Below are 18,333 nucleotides of genomic sequence, written 5' to 3' on the forward strand. Positions count from 1 at the left end.
CGTGGTGGGCAGAGCACAGATAGCCCATTGTTTAGCTTTGTGCTTAATTACAAAGAACAAGAACAATAATCTAAATATTTAGTTCTAAAAGAACCATATTGACATATTCCAACAAATTTGAATTCCGAATTTTTTGAAAAGACAATCTATACCGTGTCTGTTTCTAAAATGTTTCATTTTGTTTTCCTATGGACGGCTTTGTGGGGGTGGACCGAAATAACCAAAGTTGTTTTTGTTCGCCAAAAACACGCAAAAAAAAAGGGAAACAGAAAATAACACACATACACAGAAAGAAAAAATGTGGATGAGTGGCTACTTTAGTTTTCGTGTTTTTTGAAATACTTGTGAATAGTTAAACAGTTAACTATAGTTGTGTAGAAGTTCATTTTCAGCAAGCTTCTGAAATACCTGAAAAAATGCACAAAGTAGTCTCCTCCCACTCAGTACCAGATCCACCCTAGTTTTGTAACATGCTTCTATACCATTTCGTACCGTACAGCGTTAAATTTTACGATATCGAACTATAATGCAATTATAGAAGTAATGACCTCACAAAATGAAGCACGTGATTCATACCCAGAGCTAAAGAATGGCCGTGAACAACCGAATGTAGCAAATAGTGAAGAAAACGTAAGTGCGGGCATAAAACAATGGAGTTTAAGTACAACTCAACAATAAGCCATACAACGTCCTTTAATATACAAAGCTTCTTGCTACAGGATGCACAGTTTACAAATACTGTCTGTATTCTCGTAAAACTTTTGCTACAATTTTATTTATGCATGCATACACATTCTTTGAAGATTTGTATGATACGAGCATCATTAAAAATTTAACATTCTATATTTGTGGAAACTGATTTATGTCGTTTAACCAACTAGCCAAAATTAGTTAGTAGAGTTAATAGTTAACTATTTGCTCCATTTCTATATGTGTTTATCTTTATTTTCAGTTTAAGAAGGTTTTTTATTATAATGTTATGGACATCATGTGTGTACGACCTTTATTCAAAAGTTAAATAATTTGTCTGTAAACTATTTTTTCTTCATTATTGAAAGTTAAAACGTTAAAGTTAAAAAGGCTTAACTGTTTTTTGCTGTATTTTACAGTTTTTATTATATCATGTGATACTGATTACATATACGCTTTCTTTCGATACAGGTCTGCACGATACAAATAAAGGTAGATATGTTTCTTTTTTTATCAGTAGTTTAAAATAAATATGAATGTTTTTTAATTTAAATACATCTAGAAACATAAGTAGTTATAAATAGATCAAAATATGGCATGTTGTGAAAGGCAAACTACACATACAAAAAAACAACAAAAAAAACGAAATTATAACTTCGAGAAAAGAAAATGATTGACTTCACAACTTGACAACCATAGAACTCACGAATCTTTACTTCGTCTTTACCATGTTAAAGGTTACGTTGTTTTTTTCTAATTTTACACTAAAATATAACGTATCCAGTAAAGTCTCAAATTAATGATGTAATTTTTTTCTAGTAAACAGCCACCTAGTGATGTATATAATATATTTTTACACAGTGATAAGTGTCCTTGTGAACTATATTTAATCGCTTACCATTCCTAATAGCATTTTCAAATAATACTGTTCTTTTAAATAGATTCTTTAGTAGAATTAAGTTGTCGATTCGTGAGATGTGTTATTGCCAATATCACAGAATCCGACATTTGATTTGATTTGTTTGAAGTTAAGCACAAAGCTACACAATGGGCTATCTGTGCCACTAGCTCGTCTTTTGGTGTTTTATTTTAAGATTGTACTTATTTATTAACTTGGTAAAACATAAACGGTCAAGCTATAAAGAAGCATATACGTACATTATGCTATCTATAATCAGGTTAAAACTAGTTACGACTTCTTAATACAGTTCTTGATTTTAAGAAGGTGAAGCTACGATATTTATTAGTGATATTAGTAAATAATTACTTTGTTATAATAACAAATTTAGTGTAAAAAATTGAAAATTCACCGTATTATTGTACTTATAAATTTTGAACAATGAAAAAAGTCTACAATTAAAGTATCCCTGGTGGTTTAGCAGTAAACATTAAAATTCGATGTTCGGTTCCATTCAGTCTGAGTCAGATTGCGAGTCAAGCGCCATAACCATCTGGCCGTGTTTTCGGTTATTAAGATACTCATACGCTTGGCTTCGTCGAGTGTCACCATGTAATGCCATTTTTCTTTGGCTACGTACCATTCATACAGTATTCTCAAGTTGGCCTTCCATTCCTGAACATGTCCAATTTGTGTACATGTAATTTGAATTGTTTTACCAGACATATAATTTTTAATTATATTGCGTACTGTTACCTGGGATACGAGGACGGTTTTGCCACTGACCTTTGCTTTTGTTAGAAGATGCCGCATTTTGCTTACCACGACTTGTTGCAGGTCTCTTTCTTGGTGGTTCTAGAACCCCAAGTTGATCTTTTTTTTCTGCTACTTTTAAGTGCAAGGGATATCTCCATTTTCAAAACTCTAAATCGTTGCTCTGAACTCGTATTTATAATCTGAGTGGATGAATATTTTGCGTCGGAAAAAAAAGCGATCAGTTCTCGGTGGCATTACACTACTTACAAAATGACAATAACAGAAAAGATCCAAATGTAGTTCTTATACGTTGTGTTTCACCGCAACTTTATATCAGCTGAGGGTATGACATAACTTGCTGATTTCCATATTGAATGTAGTTTTAATATAATTTACACAACCTCTGTATAAAGTTTTTGATTTCATAATTTTCCCAAAAGGGGGCCGAAGTTGGATTGGAGGGTCACTTTTTTAACCACTCCTACCACTGTATAGTAATGTGTTGTCCGTCAGTCAGTCAGTAGACACTAAAAGGAGTCACATAATGTTGCAATTTGTATTGTTGTGACGTCAGTAAAATGTGCGCATGCCATGAATCACAAGAAGAATAATGCACTCTGTAGGCTACAATACAGCATGACATATTAACTTCAAAAGTAAGAAATAAAAATTTTGGTTTTATTTACTCTTGTTGTAATTTTTTGTTTGTAGTTAATTACAAAGCTACACAAAGAGCTATCTGCGCTATGCCCACCACGGGTATCGAAACCCGGTTTCTAGCGTTGTAAGTCCGCAGACATACCTCTGTGCCACTGTGGGGCATTTACTTTTGAAACAGAACACTTTCGGGGTCCCTGCGGAAGTATATCTAATTTATACCATTCAGCATATATATATAGTCGATTTGTTATACAGGATTGTCTTTATTAATTTATAAATAATTTTATAAATGATTTTGCTTGTAATCTATATAGTTAGCTTACATTTGGTCAATAGTTTTTTATCACTACGATTCTGTGATTACAGAATAAACATGAATACTTGTAAATATTACATGTATGTGTTACATTAAATTAAACTTAAGTGTTTAAAAACATTAGTACTTCCGCCACCGAAGGTGGATGAGGTAATGTTTTCGCATCTATATGTATATGCGTGTTTGTCGGAAAGATTTCTCGAAAACGGATGAATTTATTGGACGAAAGTTGGTATACATTTGGAATATGAACCAAAATAGAAGTGATTAGTTTTTGGAAGGTCAAGGTCACAGCAAGGTCGTAAAAATCCAAAAAAAAAATCTCTATCTGTTAACACGAGGACCAATTTTTCACATTATTTTTGCTCTATAACTCAATCAAAAAATGACTGGATTTTAATGAAACTTGATGGACACATATGTAATATTATTCTCATTGTCCTTCCAAAAATGGTACGTGTTTGTTGAAAACGACGGATATACGGACAGATTTTCGTATTTTTCATGAGGACCGAATATGATCAACCCTGCGTGGCGGCAGTATGCGCTATGCTGATTGCTCCTGTAGCTTCATCTGCTTTAAATATCACTTTGACATTATGGCATTTTAAGTCACGTTTACTCAAAGATATGTATGTTTTAGTTTTATGCCTTTTTAGTAACATGTGTTCGGAAAAACAACGTAATTACTCATTTGATTGTTTTAAACATTGAAAGATTTGGTGTCTTACGTCCCTTGGTGGATCGGCGATAAGTTAATGAACTTACAACGCGAAAAATCCGGGACAAGGTTTACCGCGCTGGACGGAGCACAAATAGCCTATGATGTAACTTCGCGCTAAAAACAACAACAACTGAGGCCTTAGTTTATGCATTAAGTATATCTAATCAGTTTCTTGTACAGGATTGTCTTCATTAATATATCAGTCATTTTATAAATGACTTGTGGTCTTTTCAGTGAAAAACTATATTCAACTTGTTTAGAATTGTTCTCGGTTTCCTGTAAGTTAATTAAGCTTATTTGGAATAACAATTTTATGTTTTATGTTTGGTGCATTCAGATCATTAAATTCTCAGATACTGTGTTCGGTGTTAGGAACATACTGTTAAATAAAAAGGATTGTGTTAAAAGTTAACTTAAGCAAAATTGGAGCATTTTTCATAAGTTGATGCCCCCAAATCCTTCTATACCTCTAAAATTGATAAGTACTTTTTTAAATTTAAAACATCCTTACAATATAGAATTAACCCATCAAGATCTTAAAGATAATTTCAGTTTGGAAGATGTGATAGTTTGGCTGTATTTAGTTATTAATTTTGATTCCCGAATGAATTTTATCTTGCAATTGTTTTATACGTGAAGCGACCCAGTACTGGCGAGATCTTTATTTTTATGCGTTCAAAAAGCTGCCGTATAACTGAAGGAAGAAGCCTTTCAAAAACTACTAAATAAACGTAAACTATTCTTCTTCTTCAGAAGCCATGAAAACTAAAATAAAGATATGCATAGAAAACGAAATGTAAATCTCTGAAAAGAAACGGAGAAATAAAAATTGAGAAACGCATATACCACTCTTTGTTCGTCTTTCATCTGTGAAAGCGTTTTCGTTTTTTTTTTCATTCGCTAAGAATAAGTTCCTAACGGATGCATTTAACGTTTTTAACTTCTTGAAAGATATTGAAGTATAATCCTGAAGAAAGGTAATGCAGGAAAGTTATTATTATTATTTTTGAAACAAATTACTTTCATGATTGTATAAGTATGAAGCTTATTTTGAAGCGAATATTTGATGAGACTGAACTTAAAGTGATGTTTTTTGCTACGTTTATACGTTTATTTATAGGTTCTATAGTTTTTTTTAGTTTGAAGGAAGCTTTGATGTTGTTAGAAAAGTTGAGATTCATAACAATTAAAAAAAGCGATACTTACTAACAGGAATAAACATATTTTATTGGTGTTAATTACAAATGTAATCATGTTGCTTTTTTGGTTAAAATTACTAAGCGGTTGAAAAACAGTTATTCGTGTATTATTTCACATTAGTGAAATACGCAGCTTTTAACATCTACCATTGATTACAACTGCTTAGGAATGACAGGTTAATTTTAAAATTTATGATATTTAGAAAATGAGGAAACAAAGTACTATAAAAACCTATATGATTTGGATATCTTTCGGAAATGTTATTTTTCGAAGTAACTTCTGTGATACTGACATGTTTATAAGTAGCATCAAACAGGATGGTTAAATTTCAAAGATATTTGACGTAATATTAAGTTGCTTCTGGGTTTATTTTACTATTATGAAAATATGTCCTGATGTAATCTTGGTCGTCTAAGTAAAACCCGACCAAAATAACTCCCCATTCTATGTTTCAACTAAAAACTAATTTAAACGTCTGAAAAAAAAAGGTATTTGCCAACGTTGTTGATCATAACAGTTTGTCACAAACTAAAAGTTTAAATAAGTCGCAGAAGAAAAAGAAAATCAGCAACTGATCGACCTTTTTTCTTATTATTATTCAGGTGATCCTGGTCTTTGCTTCACGAATGTTTTCCCCATTATCTTTGCATGGCTAACCAGCCTACGACATCTTGCTGCTGTTTGAATAAGTACCATAAAATCAGACCAGTTAGGGTGAGTTACAGATATATTTCGATAACTGCTTTGATTCAATATTCGTAGCTTTCAGAAACACAAATTTATTGAAGATTAAAGAGTTTTTCAACAGTTATAAATAGATATTCTTATCGGAGTTCGTCTTCTGGGTTGACATTTAGTGGAATTCAAGCAGTTATTACTTTGATATTAATACAGTTGGTTAAGCATAAACATCTGTTAGTTTTTTAAAGCGATGTTTTTTTGTATTTATTGTAATCACGGTGAGCAGCTATACGATTTATGAAACTTTACAGGAGAAATGATATGTGTAACTCTGAATCTATCACTGGTCGCAATACTTAGCGAAGCATGATTACTTACAGGTTAACATATGAGATAGAATTTTGCGAGAAGCTTAATGTTAGGCTCGAAACTAAGTTGACCACATTTTGATGTTTTTTTATATATGGTATAACAAATATTTTGCAATTGAAATGCATATCACACTCTTTTCTTTTTGGACACTTGTGTTGGGCTAGTAAAGGATGTGGTGATTAAAAGCGTTTTAAGTTTTATTATGACGGAATTTTATGTTTACTTCAAACTAACGAACCATGCTTTACCAACATCCATTCTAAGCCATTATATCTTTTTAAACGATTGACATAAACATGTTTCATCTAAAACGTTGGTTGTTACTACGTAATGTCAGCCTTATGAAACCAGATATTGAGCGAAAGTTATTTTGGTAGCACTGTACAAGTAAAATATGTTCTGCATATAAACTTTATCTTCATGGTTGTTTAAGGCTAATGCTGTTTTGCCTGGCGCCCAAGTATCTTTCTTCTATTATTTTACACAAGGTACACTTGAAATGCTATTATATGTTCTTCCTAGGCTAAATCTGTATTGGACCATCAAATAATAACAATCATAATTATTACCAGACCTGCTGTGATGTTGTATCACACAGTTTTTTTACTGTGAAATTAGAATTTGTTCACGTGTGACATTACTGTATATATATATATATTATTATTATTAAAAGAAGTGTGAAACAGTTTCACTACCTTTAGTACAGAACATAAGATTCATGAAAGTAACAAAATATGGTATGTGATGTTTATCAACAACACAAGATGTAACAGTAGTACACAACCTATCCAAAGAATGGCTAGGAGATACGTAAAATATGTTTAACAGATCAGATTAACTTGATCTTCAAAGCAGGCCCAGCGTTATTGGATAGGCAAATTAGACAATTGGCAACCACTTAGGACGATAGAATAAAACGATACTTGAGAACTCGGAATTTTGGTGAACCAGACATTATTTACGTATATTTGAAGTGCTGATTCTAAATCCAAATGATGCCACTATATAATGAGCATTTTTAGGTATATGTATCTTTAAACTTCCCCTTCTTTAAAATATCCCATTTGGCTATGATAAAGAAATACAAGTGTGAAGGCAACATTATAAAAGTCAAAATTATGCTTCAATGTGCATTGGTTTGTAACTGTTTGGTAAAAAAACAGCAGCTTAAGACATTAAAATTACATTTTATAACTATGTTACGAGACTTTTTTCATCTCTTCCACCCTCCACCTCCAACTGCTAAGTATATACGACACATAAGCAACCCGACTTAATGTCTTCCCTAATACAACCCAAACATTTAATACTTTTGGTTGAATAGTGTCCTTTTAATTATACATGACACTGGTTGACATCCTACTCCTTATTATCTTTATATTCATCTGATGATAGTGCTTCTCGCTTATGTTCACTACAACAGATTTCCATGGCTTTCTTTTGCTACTGAACAGATATCTCTATTGATAGCACATGGCTAATCTGAATGACAACGCCACTTAGCCATTTTCAGGATTTTAAGTGGAACATGTGACACATTAGATGGAGGTCCGATTTTATATTATTGTGATGAATCCAATCAAACAGTGTTGGATCGAGTGACGGAGGATCATGAATGGATGTTCAATACCATTAAGTGACCTAAAAGTGACCTAGATTAGGTTTACCAGGAAATGCCTCGACTGTGGGTGGAAGGGAAATTAACTTTGGTGCCCTTTCACGCATTTTTGCTGTTTCTAAGACCAAAGTTTTATTCTGGTTGTGATTGAGTATTTCCATGGATATTTTTACACTCTTTTTGATATAAACGATGCCACATCTGAAGAAGTTCTAATGAGCAGCAGCCGTAAGATATGGAAACATAAGGCCAGTAAGTTAAGGGGCATTTAACAATATTCAGGTTCTTCCCTGGTCATTTTATTAGCAAATTAGCTGTAATGTATCCCCGTCCCGCCAAACATGATCGCCCTTTCAGCCGTGGGGGCGTTATAATGTGACGGTCAATCCCACTATTCGTTAGTAAAAGAGTAGCCCAAGAGTTGGCGGTGGGTGGTGATGACTAGCTGCCTTCCCTCTAGTCTTACACTGATAAATTAGTGACGGCTAGCGCAGATAGCCCTCGTGTAGCTTTGCGCGAAATTCAAAACAAACAAGTTGTAATGTTCTGATCTTGTTGAATTTATACTTATAACAGAAAAAAATTTCTGACGTAAATGTTTAAAATATCTGCCAAGTCCACCCTCCGCATATATCATAAATGAATACTTCCTTAGAGGCATAAGTGTTGAGAACATCTTAGATGATAAGAAACAGCTGTACTCGTGTTCCAGTGTTGTTGTTTTTTATGAAGTACAACTAACAAGTAGTCGTGCTTCATCTGTGTTTCTTTGATATAGTCGAATATGGTAGTTTTGGGGAGGGGAAATTTAAAGCTTTATATCTCAAATCACACAAAGTGACTCAGTTGAGTTTGAAATTAGCACATTAAATAGATATAAAACGTACAATATAATGCTTGGGACATCAAAATTATAGGTTGCTTATAAAAATGAAAAATTTCTATAGATTAAAGGGCGGTAAAACAGAAGGGCTTCACGATAGTTTGCCATGTTCGCTGTTTATTTATAATATCACCTCTCTTGTTAAGTTTCCCTTAGTTTGGTGTGACTAATGTAGCAATCAATGGGAGAAATGTGGTGAAGCGTTCAGCTTTCCCTCCTCTACACCAGTGAGGTGAAACATAGTGTTTAACGTGCCAGGGTGCGAATCAAGAGGCCCAAAATTTGAGTTCGCGATATGATGCTGAACATGCTCAGTACTTTAAGCTTTGGACGCGTTATATAAGTGACGGTTAATCAAGTTGTTTGGCTCATATAACAAGACAAAACTCTCGTAGTGGTGAATGTTGTTGGGTGGATGTTTTCTTTCTGGTCATTATTTCAAAATTAAGATAAATGTGTTTGAACCTTGGAATCACTGACCAAGTCGCATAATATGCCATTAAGGTAGAAAATTTCAAATGCTCTTCCTATACAGTACAGCCTTAGTAGTTAGCGTGTCAGGCTATGAATTCGAGAGTCCATGTTCTCTGCCAGTTACCACCAGAATGCATTTTATTCTTTGGGGGTTATGGATGCGTTATAAGAGTAACAGGCAAATTCCACTCTTTGATTAGAGTAGCCAAAGAGTTGGCAGTGGGCGCTGTTGACTAGCAAACTTCCCCTTAGTCTGTCATTTAAAAACTAGAGAAAGTTAGTGTTGATAGCTCCTATGTAGCTTTGCGCTAATTTCGAAATAAACCATGTAGTATAAATTATTCAGTTCTTTAAAAACGCGCGCAGAATAAAACATTCTCAAAATGTGTAACTAGAAATTTCTAAAAAAAAAAAAGTCTTAAACTATATCTCTAAGGCGCGAACTCAATATGTTACAATTTTTTTTCCTAAGTTAGCGCATAGAATAGAAACATTGTTTTTATTTGTAATTAAGCACAAAGCTACACAATGAGCTATCTGTTCTCTGCCCACCATGGGTATCGAAACCCGAATTCTAGCGGTGTACGTCCTCACACATACCGCTGTGCCACTGGGGGCACAAAAACATTAATATAAAATTATTTGTAACTTTGTAAAAACTTGTAAAAGTACAAGATAACTATAAAAATAACAAAACAGTTCAGTGATTAAACTGCGAACATAAGAATAAAGTCATGGATAATAGAAATCGCTGTCTTTATGGAAAACAAATAAAAAAAAAGACCCAGGTTTGGAAACTAAGAAACCGATCTTCTCAATTTTCTGTAACGTGACTTGTTAAAAGACAGTGAAGAAACTACCATTAGAACGAGTCTAAAAACAACTGATAAACCTAATGGTTTGTTTGAAGCTAAGCACAAAGCTACACCAAGGGCTATCTGTGCTCTGCCCACCACGGGTATCGAAACCCAGTTTCTAGCGTTGTAAGTCCGCAGACATACCGCTGTGCCACTGGGGGGGGGGGCTAAAACTAATGGAAATATTTTTCTAGAACTTTATGCTATGCTATCTCAGAAACTGAAGAAACCATAGTTTGCCATGAAAAATAAACAAAAAGCAAACAATATATATATATATATATATTTGATTTGAGTGGCTCACTAAGTAGCTAAAAATCGACTCAAAGGTATGGCAGTTATGGGTCGCACTGAGTCTCGTACATATCAGACCCGGCATGGCCAGATGGTTAGGTCGTTCGACTCGCAATCTGAGGGTCGCGGGTTTGAATCCATTCACACCAAACATGCTCGCCCTTCAGTCGTGGGGGCGTTATAATGTGACGGTCAATCCCACTATTCGTTGGTAAAAGAGTAGCCCAAGAGTTGGCGGTGGGTGGTGATGACTAGCTGTCTTCCCTCTAGTCTTTCACTGCTACCTTAAGGACGGCTGGCGCAGATAGCCCTCGTGTAGCTTAGCGCGAAATTCAAAACAAACCAAATCGTACGTATAAAAGCATTTGATTTTCCCAATGATGACAAGGAAATTCACAACAAATTGTTACACACACGACTTTGAAAAAATAGGTTGTTGTTGTTTGTTATAAAGCCCAAAGCTACACAAAGGGTTATCTGTGCTCTGCCCATCACGGGTATCGAAACCCGGTTTCTAGCAGTTTACGTCCGCTACTGGGGGGCCGCCAAAGAGGAAAAGTAACAAGATAATGGGTTGAGTGTTGAGTCGTACGTGAATCATCGTTTAGTTTTTGCTCCAAGATTTTTGATGCAGCTAACTTTTCATTGTCCCTTTTCACTTTTCACAAACGGACCAAAATAGTGGAAAAGTTTGTCGGCATTTTAAAGTCGACATGAAAAATGAGTAGACCACATGATGGTGTTTCTTCAGTTGAAATAATTAAAATATGGTATTTTAAAATACCAAAAAATCTGCGACTGTCTAAACAAGAGCTAGAGAACCGACAAACCGTGCTTTAGAAGCTTGAATTTATCATTCTTCATTGAAAGTGGAAGCTTTCTGAAATTTGATCACTATTTTATTATGTTTGATCCTGTTGTGAAAGAATAACTTAGAAAAATCACTATGCAAGAGGTATAAGCGTTATTTCAAAATGCATTTACAGATTGAAATGATTCAGTTACTCGTGTTGACTTCAGACTTTAAACATAACAGGTTACAAGAATAATTGGGTTTTTCAAAGGTAAGGACAATATCCTCGAACATTCCTTCGGATTTTTAACATTCAAAGATCGATGTTTTTTTTTTTGAGCAGCTTTGAAGAAATGATGTTGCCCTTGGAAAACTTATGAAGTCATGGGGTGCAACAGAAGAGCCTACATAACACAAAAACAGTGGTCTTCAAAACTGAATTGTAGACTTAAATCCGAGAGCGTTTTTTGAAACCATGCAATACACACCCCCTGAAACTAGTATTTAATAATGAAACCAACTGTTATACTAAGGCAGTGACGTTCTTTGGCTTTCTTTCAAGTATATATATGTCTACTTTTATGCTACAGTTCATCGTTGTATTGCTACAATATATTTCATAATTAACTGTGAAGCTATTGAGTAGCAAGCAATGGAAAGTGGAATTGACTTTGTTAGTGCCCTCCAAAACCAGTTTGGAGAGGTTTACAGTGGTTTGTCTCCATTGAAGAGGACAAACACCCTCACAGAAGTCACTGATGCAAAGCGAAAATCATCACTGCCACGATAGCTGTTTCTGATCCCCAACAAAACTTCAAAGTCGACTTTTTTTTAAACAAAACTGTAAAATCATGAAAGAAGCGTTTTAGTAACTACAGGAACAAATCCCATTGTTCAGTTTGTTTCCTGTATGCATTGATGGATTGTCGAAAATTAATTCAAGAACTTGCTGAAACACTGTGTGTGTGTTGTGTTTCTAAATCGACTCATCAGAGGGCGAAGTAGCTAAAGACAGTGCAACAGAATTGAGTGACAACTGCAGACTCTTTCATGAAAAATAAGTAAATGACACTGAAAAATGTGTTGGCATGCATGTGCAAGAATAGATTAGTATTCTTGATTCCCAAAACCTCTGTTGCATTTAGAATTCTGCTGACTTTCCCAACATCTTTACTAATGAAGAAAGAGTTTTTTTTACATAGTTCGAATTCCTACCTTATTTAATTCATCGTGTGATGTAAGATTATTATATAAATATAATATCACATTAACGTCTTTCAAGGCGAATACTTGTAATTAGCTAGGTGCCCCAAACTACTTTCTCATTATAATATTTGTTTGAATACACCTTTGACCTTAAAAGTTATCCAGTGTGAATTATTCTGTTTTACTTTGCGCCCCACTATATTTTGTTGTGCAATATTGACCCTTATAGCGCAGGTATATCTTACATAAAATTGTATGATTTGACTTTAAGAATATATATTGCAATGATACACAGCCTCCGTTTGTGCTCTTAACTATATTAATATTTTCTGTTCCAATATTTACATTGGGTGAGTGTGGTTGAAAATATCGGTAAAGAGAGAGTACTGAGATGATGAATCAGTACATTCTGATCATAAGTTTTTACTTTACTTTACGTAGTGAATTAGATCATAATATTAAATAAGCTATATTATTTAACATGTCAGTTGTTTGTTCTGATCAAAATAAATAAGTAGCTTTGATCAGGGGTTATTGATGATTTATGAATAACATATAAATTCAATAAATCATATTCCAAGAAATATGTTCAGTCAAAAGTGTAGATACAAAAATCTGGCGATTAAATTTTCTAGCTTTTCGTCAGACTTGCAATCAATTGTAATTTGAAAGCATTGTTCCGAAGTAGGCTAAGCTATTTCGTAGCTCTAATCGAAGGTATTACTTGGTTTGGTGTAACTATATTCTTTGTTTGTAAGTATTTTGGATAAAGATCTCGCAGTCTTATTTAATACTATTGAACTAAATTTGTTGGTGACGTTGTACCTCACTTATAATCACGAATCGATTAAGTTTGACAAAAGCAAGTCGACAGCCTAACGTGATGAAAATTACAATCTTCCGTACAATGTAAGTTTAAAAAAATGTTTTTGACATTGTTCTTTACATCTAAAACAATGCTAGATGTAAAGGTGAGGTCCTAGGGTATACGAAAACCGCTCGTCATTCAAGATTTGTTTAATCTTTTTCGTATAACAATGTATTGTCTATTTTGTTTTAAATTAAACTACTTTTTCTGGATCAAACTGGATTGAAGTTAACGTTATAGAAGTTTCGACCTGTCCTTCAACAGTACAGTTGGTAGTTCGAACGTTTTATACTGCTACACAATGTTTGATCGTTATAAAGTCTTTAACTGACATAGCACTTAAAACTCGTCGAAGACAGGAAAAGCCTACAGAGTTAAAATACATTATGACTTAAAGATATTTATGTCAGTGAAATAAATATTACAGGCTTATATTTAATAAAAATACAATGAAAGACTAACTTAAAATAAAACCAAAGTATTAAAATTTGTAATATAATTCAATTTCTACACCTATTGTTACTGAACGGAGACTACTCGATTAGGGAAAATATTTACTAACATTTTTGACTCGATTGTGTTTGCTTAATCATGAAAACCGACTCTACAGAATCACATTTACAACACTATGGTGAACAAAAAAAAGCCGTTCAGAGATAACTTCAGTATAGGAGTAACTGTTCATGTGGTAACGTGAAAACGTATTGGTTGCTTTGTATGAAAGAGGTATAGTTTCCCTACATTGTAGTTATTGGCATTCACAATAACTGAACACTTAACAAAGCTCATGTTTAATTTGTTTGTTTGTTTTGAATTTCGCGCAAAGCCTACACGAGAGCTATCTGCGCTAGCCCTCTCTAATTTAGCAGTGAAAGACAAGAGGGAAGGCAGCTAATCATCCTCACCCACCGCCAACTCTTGTGCTACTGTTTTTACCAGCGAATAGTGGGATTGACCGTCACATTATAACGCCTCCACGGTTGAAAGGGCGAGCATGTTTATGGGACGGGGATTCGAATCCGCGACCCTCAGATTGCGAGTCGAGTGCACTAACCACCTGGCCCTCATACTTAAGTTAAGTAACATAAAAAAACCTAAAGTGTGTTTTTGAGACAGAACCATATCTTCTTTTAGGGCTCAGCGGTAAATCCGCGGACTTGTTTCGATACCCGTGATGGGCACAACATAGATAGTCCATTGGGAAATTACGTGCTTAATTACAAAAAAAAACCCTTCTAATAAGCAGTTTTGATATAAGCATCGTACTCTCCAATAAATAAAAATAGTAATAAGTTATTGTCGAACGACAACTTAGAAAAATGAACTTATATAAACATTATTAACCTAAAAGTACTTAAAGAGTAAAACATATTTACACACATAAAGAGAGAAAGAGAGCTGTGGCTTATATAAAACTGGTAATCATTAGCACAAAAGAGTTTTAAAAATGTATCATGCAATAAAATCTCTTTGACAAAGAAATTTTCTAAGAGCAGTCGGTTTTGTATCGGAACCTTAACTCTATTCCATGTATACTTTTTTTTGTTTTCGTCTTACAAAGCTTTTACGAAATTGTCATGATTGTTTTTCGTTTGCAAGTACAAAATATATTGCTAACTACTAGCTCTGGTAAATCACTCGTAGATTCGTTTTCTTTCACTGACTAAATTGATAACCAGTTTTTCTATAAATCTATCTATATGTATATAGGGCGGATAAAAGAAAAGTTCATGTGAGCAGTTGTCACACTCTATAACCTTTCTGTACTGGTTTAAAGAATATTCTCATATGGCTATGAAGTGCGTGTATTTGGTGCATAATTTAAAACTTTGGTGTATTTGAACATTACACGGACATAAACACTAAGATGACGGAAGCTGCCAACGTTACACTTCCTTACGGTCCGTCTAATGGACCGAAACATATAAAAAGGCATTGGATAAATACGATGAAGCATGAGATACAATTTTAAACTTAAACTTAACAATGGTTGTAAGATATGGCTGAGCTCATTTTGTGTTCAATGTTTCGTTAATCCCGATTAAGTTGACGGGTTAGTGAAACGTATATAACTTTAGAATTGTGTACGTTGTAGTAATACTCAGGTGGACTGAATGTAGATCTAAGATTTAACTGAAAGGCCCGTTAAACAGGAAATTTGACAAGATAAGATATTACGTAACAATACTGAATGTATACCTACTGAATTTAAACCTAAGGATAACTGAATTGCCCACAAAATACATCAAGAACATAATATGTTAGTACAAAGACAAATCCCAATGTGTGTACTTGCGGTTTATTTACGTAAGATCGCCACTTTTATCCTATATGTATATAGTCAGGATCAGATCAGATCCAATGGAGACTTAGAGTGAAACTAAATAAATGAGAGGTGGTTTCTATCTAAAACTAAACTCAAATTTACTTAGTGCAACTGTAAGATCACGTGACTGGTCATTCTCATTCCACATTGGTGGGCCCGTGTCCTCTAGATATTAGCTATACAACCAGGTCCTCAGACAAGGTCTCACGTATTAATGTTCTCCGCGGACAGCAGCAGGTATCACGTATTTGGAAAACAATACAGGAACAAAAGTTAACTTGAAACAAGCAAGATCAATTTTAGCTTTAAAGGTTTTATTGACCACATGTTATTTCAGCACAAAGAATGAATTTAAAATCAAACATTAATTCCACAGCAATATGTAGCTTGTTATATATTCCTATATTGTTCCCCAGTGAGATAGCGGCAGGTTTATGGATTTGCAAGGCTAAAATTCGTGATTTGATTCCCCGCAGTTGACACAATATAGCTTTGCTCTAAAGCAAGCAAACATTCCTATATTACAATGCATTGGCCACAGGTTGTTTATTAATTCAGATGCATGAATACAAGTGTGAATTGAGTGAATGATTCAAGTACTTAGCGAAGGTTTTGGAATATACAGGTTTACTATGTGCTAAGGTCAGTAAAAAACACATATAGATACTACTAACGTTTATTTGCAGCTGCATGCATAGTAAAGGAGATTTAATTGACAACAATTCTGATTATTTTGTAAGATACAAATACGCTTTTTTCTTACATTTCATAAGGTAATTTGAACGACTTTCCGTCTTTATAAAGATAGATTAAATTATTAATTTGTAAACTGCTAAGGTAAACATGAGCTATTTTTCAAGATAATAAATGTGGTAAAAGATTACAGTAAAACTGATATCAATGATAAAAAAATATCACATTTAATTTAATTTGAATATGGGTTTATCTAAATATGTGTTTATAACAGCGTATCAATTACACCTTTTTTTGTAGTAGGTCACCGCCAATAAGGCCTTTCGTTGAAACTTCAAACTGGTAATTGTTAAAGGATGTAAAGTTCAAAGGGTTTGTTGAAGTGCTTTCTGCAACAGTTGTTTAAGAAACAATAATTTCTATGTTATGCATTTTTTCCCCAACATTCTCAACTTGAGACATCTGTTTTGGTGTTGACGAATGAATTTGCTTATGACCAGACAACCTGACAGACAACTCGTTAATATAATAATAATATAATGTAATTCTTGCTTGTTTTGAATTTCGCGCAAGGCTACACGAAGGCTACCAGCGTTATACGTCCCTAATTTAGCAGTGAAAGACTAAAGAGAAGTTATCACCACCCACCACCAACTCTTGGGCTACGCTTTTACCAACGAATAATGGGATTGGTCGTCACATTATAGCGCACCCACGACTGAAAGGGCGAGCATGTTTGGTGGGAAAGGGGATTCGAACACGCGACCCTCAGATTGCGAGTCAAGCGCCTTAACCACCCGGCCACGCTGGGCATTTAATATAAGAAGACATGATCCACTTCTATCAATGAATTTTCAAGCGTGGGTAATTACGTACGTGTTAGATTTAACTAATCTAACAGTTCCGTGTATAATCCAACGCACAACCTGTAGTAAAATAGTTCCGTGTATAATCCAACGCACAACCTGTATTAAAACAGAGTTGGCTACAAAAAAGAAATTCGTTTGTCAAGTGGCTCATCAAACGTAATGATTTTGGACCAAGCCACGGAAAACATTTGGTAAGCATTAAACATCATTATATACCCAATTTGTCCATTAAAACAATTTCGTGTATAATCCAACGCACAACTTGTATTAAAACAGTTCCGTGTATAATCCAAAGCACAACCTGTATTAAAACAGTTCCGTGTATAATCCAACGCACAACCTGTATTCAAACAGTTCCGTGTGTAATCCAACGCACAACCTGTATTAAAAGGAATTCCGTGTATAATCCAACGCACAACCTGTGTTAAAACAGAGTTGCTACAAAAAGAAAATATAATGTATTGAGAGTTTGTAAATAAGATCATAGGAAATACTAAACTTCGGGTCTTTTTCAAAGGATGCTTACATATTACATGTACATAAATGTCAACGCCCCTCTTCCTTGATAATTTTTTGTGGCATTCTCAGGTGATCTGACTTCCATACATTTATTGGGTAGAGCCGCTATTAATGGCAGAGTCGAATGGGAGATTTTCTGAATTATCTAAATCTGAACACGTGACTAATTTTTTAAGTTGCCTGAAAAATAAACAGATTGAACTCGTTTTAAGGAGAGTGAACACACTCTTTACTACAAACACAACAATAAGAACAACAAAACAAGTGTGCGTAGACAAGTGGACGATCGCCTCTATTGAATCAGTGAATAGATTAACAGATTTTCTTCCCTCGAGTTGAATCTCTGCAGAACCAGTCAAGAAGAAAGCTAAGTATGAAAACCTAGAAAACGATGTTTTCAGCTCGCACGAAACCAACGGACCAACTAAACAAAAATTTAAAAAGATGATGAAGAAGTACATGATATATTCGAATATTATAGAAGATGATGAAGTAAATGATATACAGTATACATGATATATTCGAATGTTATGGAAGATGATGAATAAGTAAATGATATACAGTATACATGATGTATTCGAATATTATAGAAGATGATAAAGTAAATGATATACAGTATACATGATATATTCGAAT

General features: G+C 34.1%; 1 protein-coding gene across 2 annotated transcripts in view; it reads left to right on the forward strand.

The window, feature by feature from the left end:
- Window positions 1-18,333, forward strand: part of LOC111086130 — a 63,713-nt gene that overhangs the window by 15,345 nt on the left and 30,035 nt on the right. Inside the window, exons 4-5 of one of the 2 annotated variants that reach the window (XM_022387755.1) lie at window positions 1,162-1,182; window positions 5,847-5,958. In XM_022387755.1, coding sequence (XP_022243463.1) covers window positions 1,162-1,182; window positions 5,847-5,929 — 104 coding nt within the window. In that variant the 3' untranslated portion in view covers window positions 5,930-5,958. Of the gene's footprint in view, window positions 1-1,161; window positions 1,183-5,846; window positions 5,959-11,559; window positions 11,666-18,333 lie in introns of those variants that run through there. The other variant, XM_022387756.1, reaches the window with a different exon arrangement.

Source organism: Limulus polyphemus, unplaced genomic scaffold (genome assembly GCF_000517525.1).
Source record: "Limulus polyphemus unplaced genomic scaffold, Limulus_polyphemus-2.1.2 Scaffold870, whole genome shotgun sequence".
NCBI classification, from domain to species: Eukaryota; Metazoa; Arthropoda; class Merostomata; order Xiphosura; family Limulidae; genus Limulus; species Limulus polyphemus.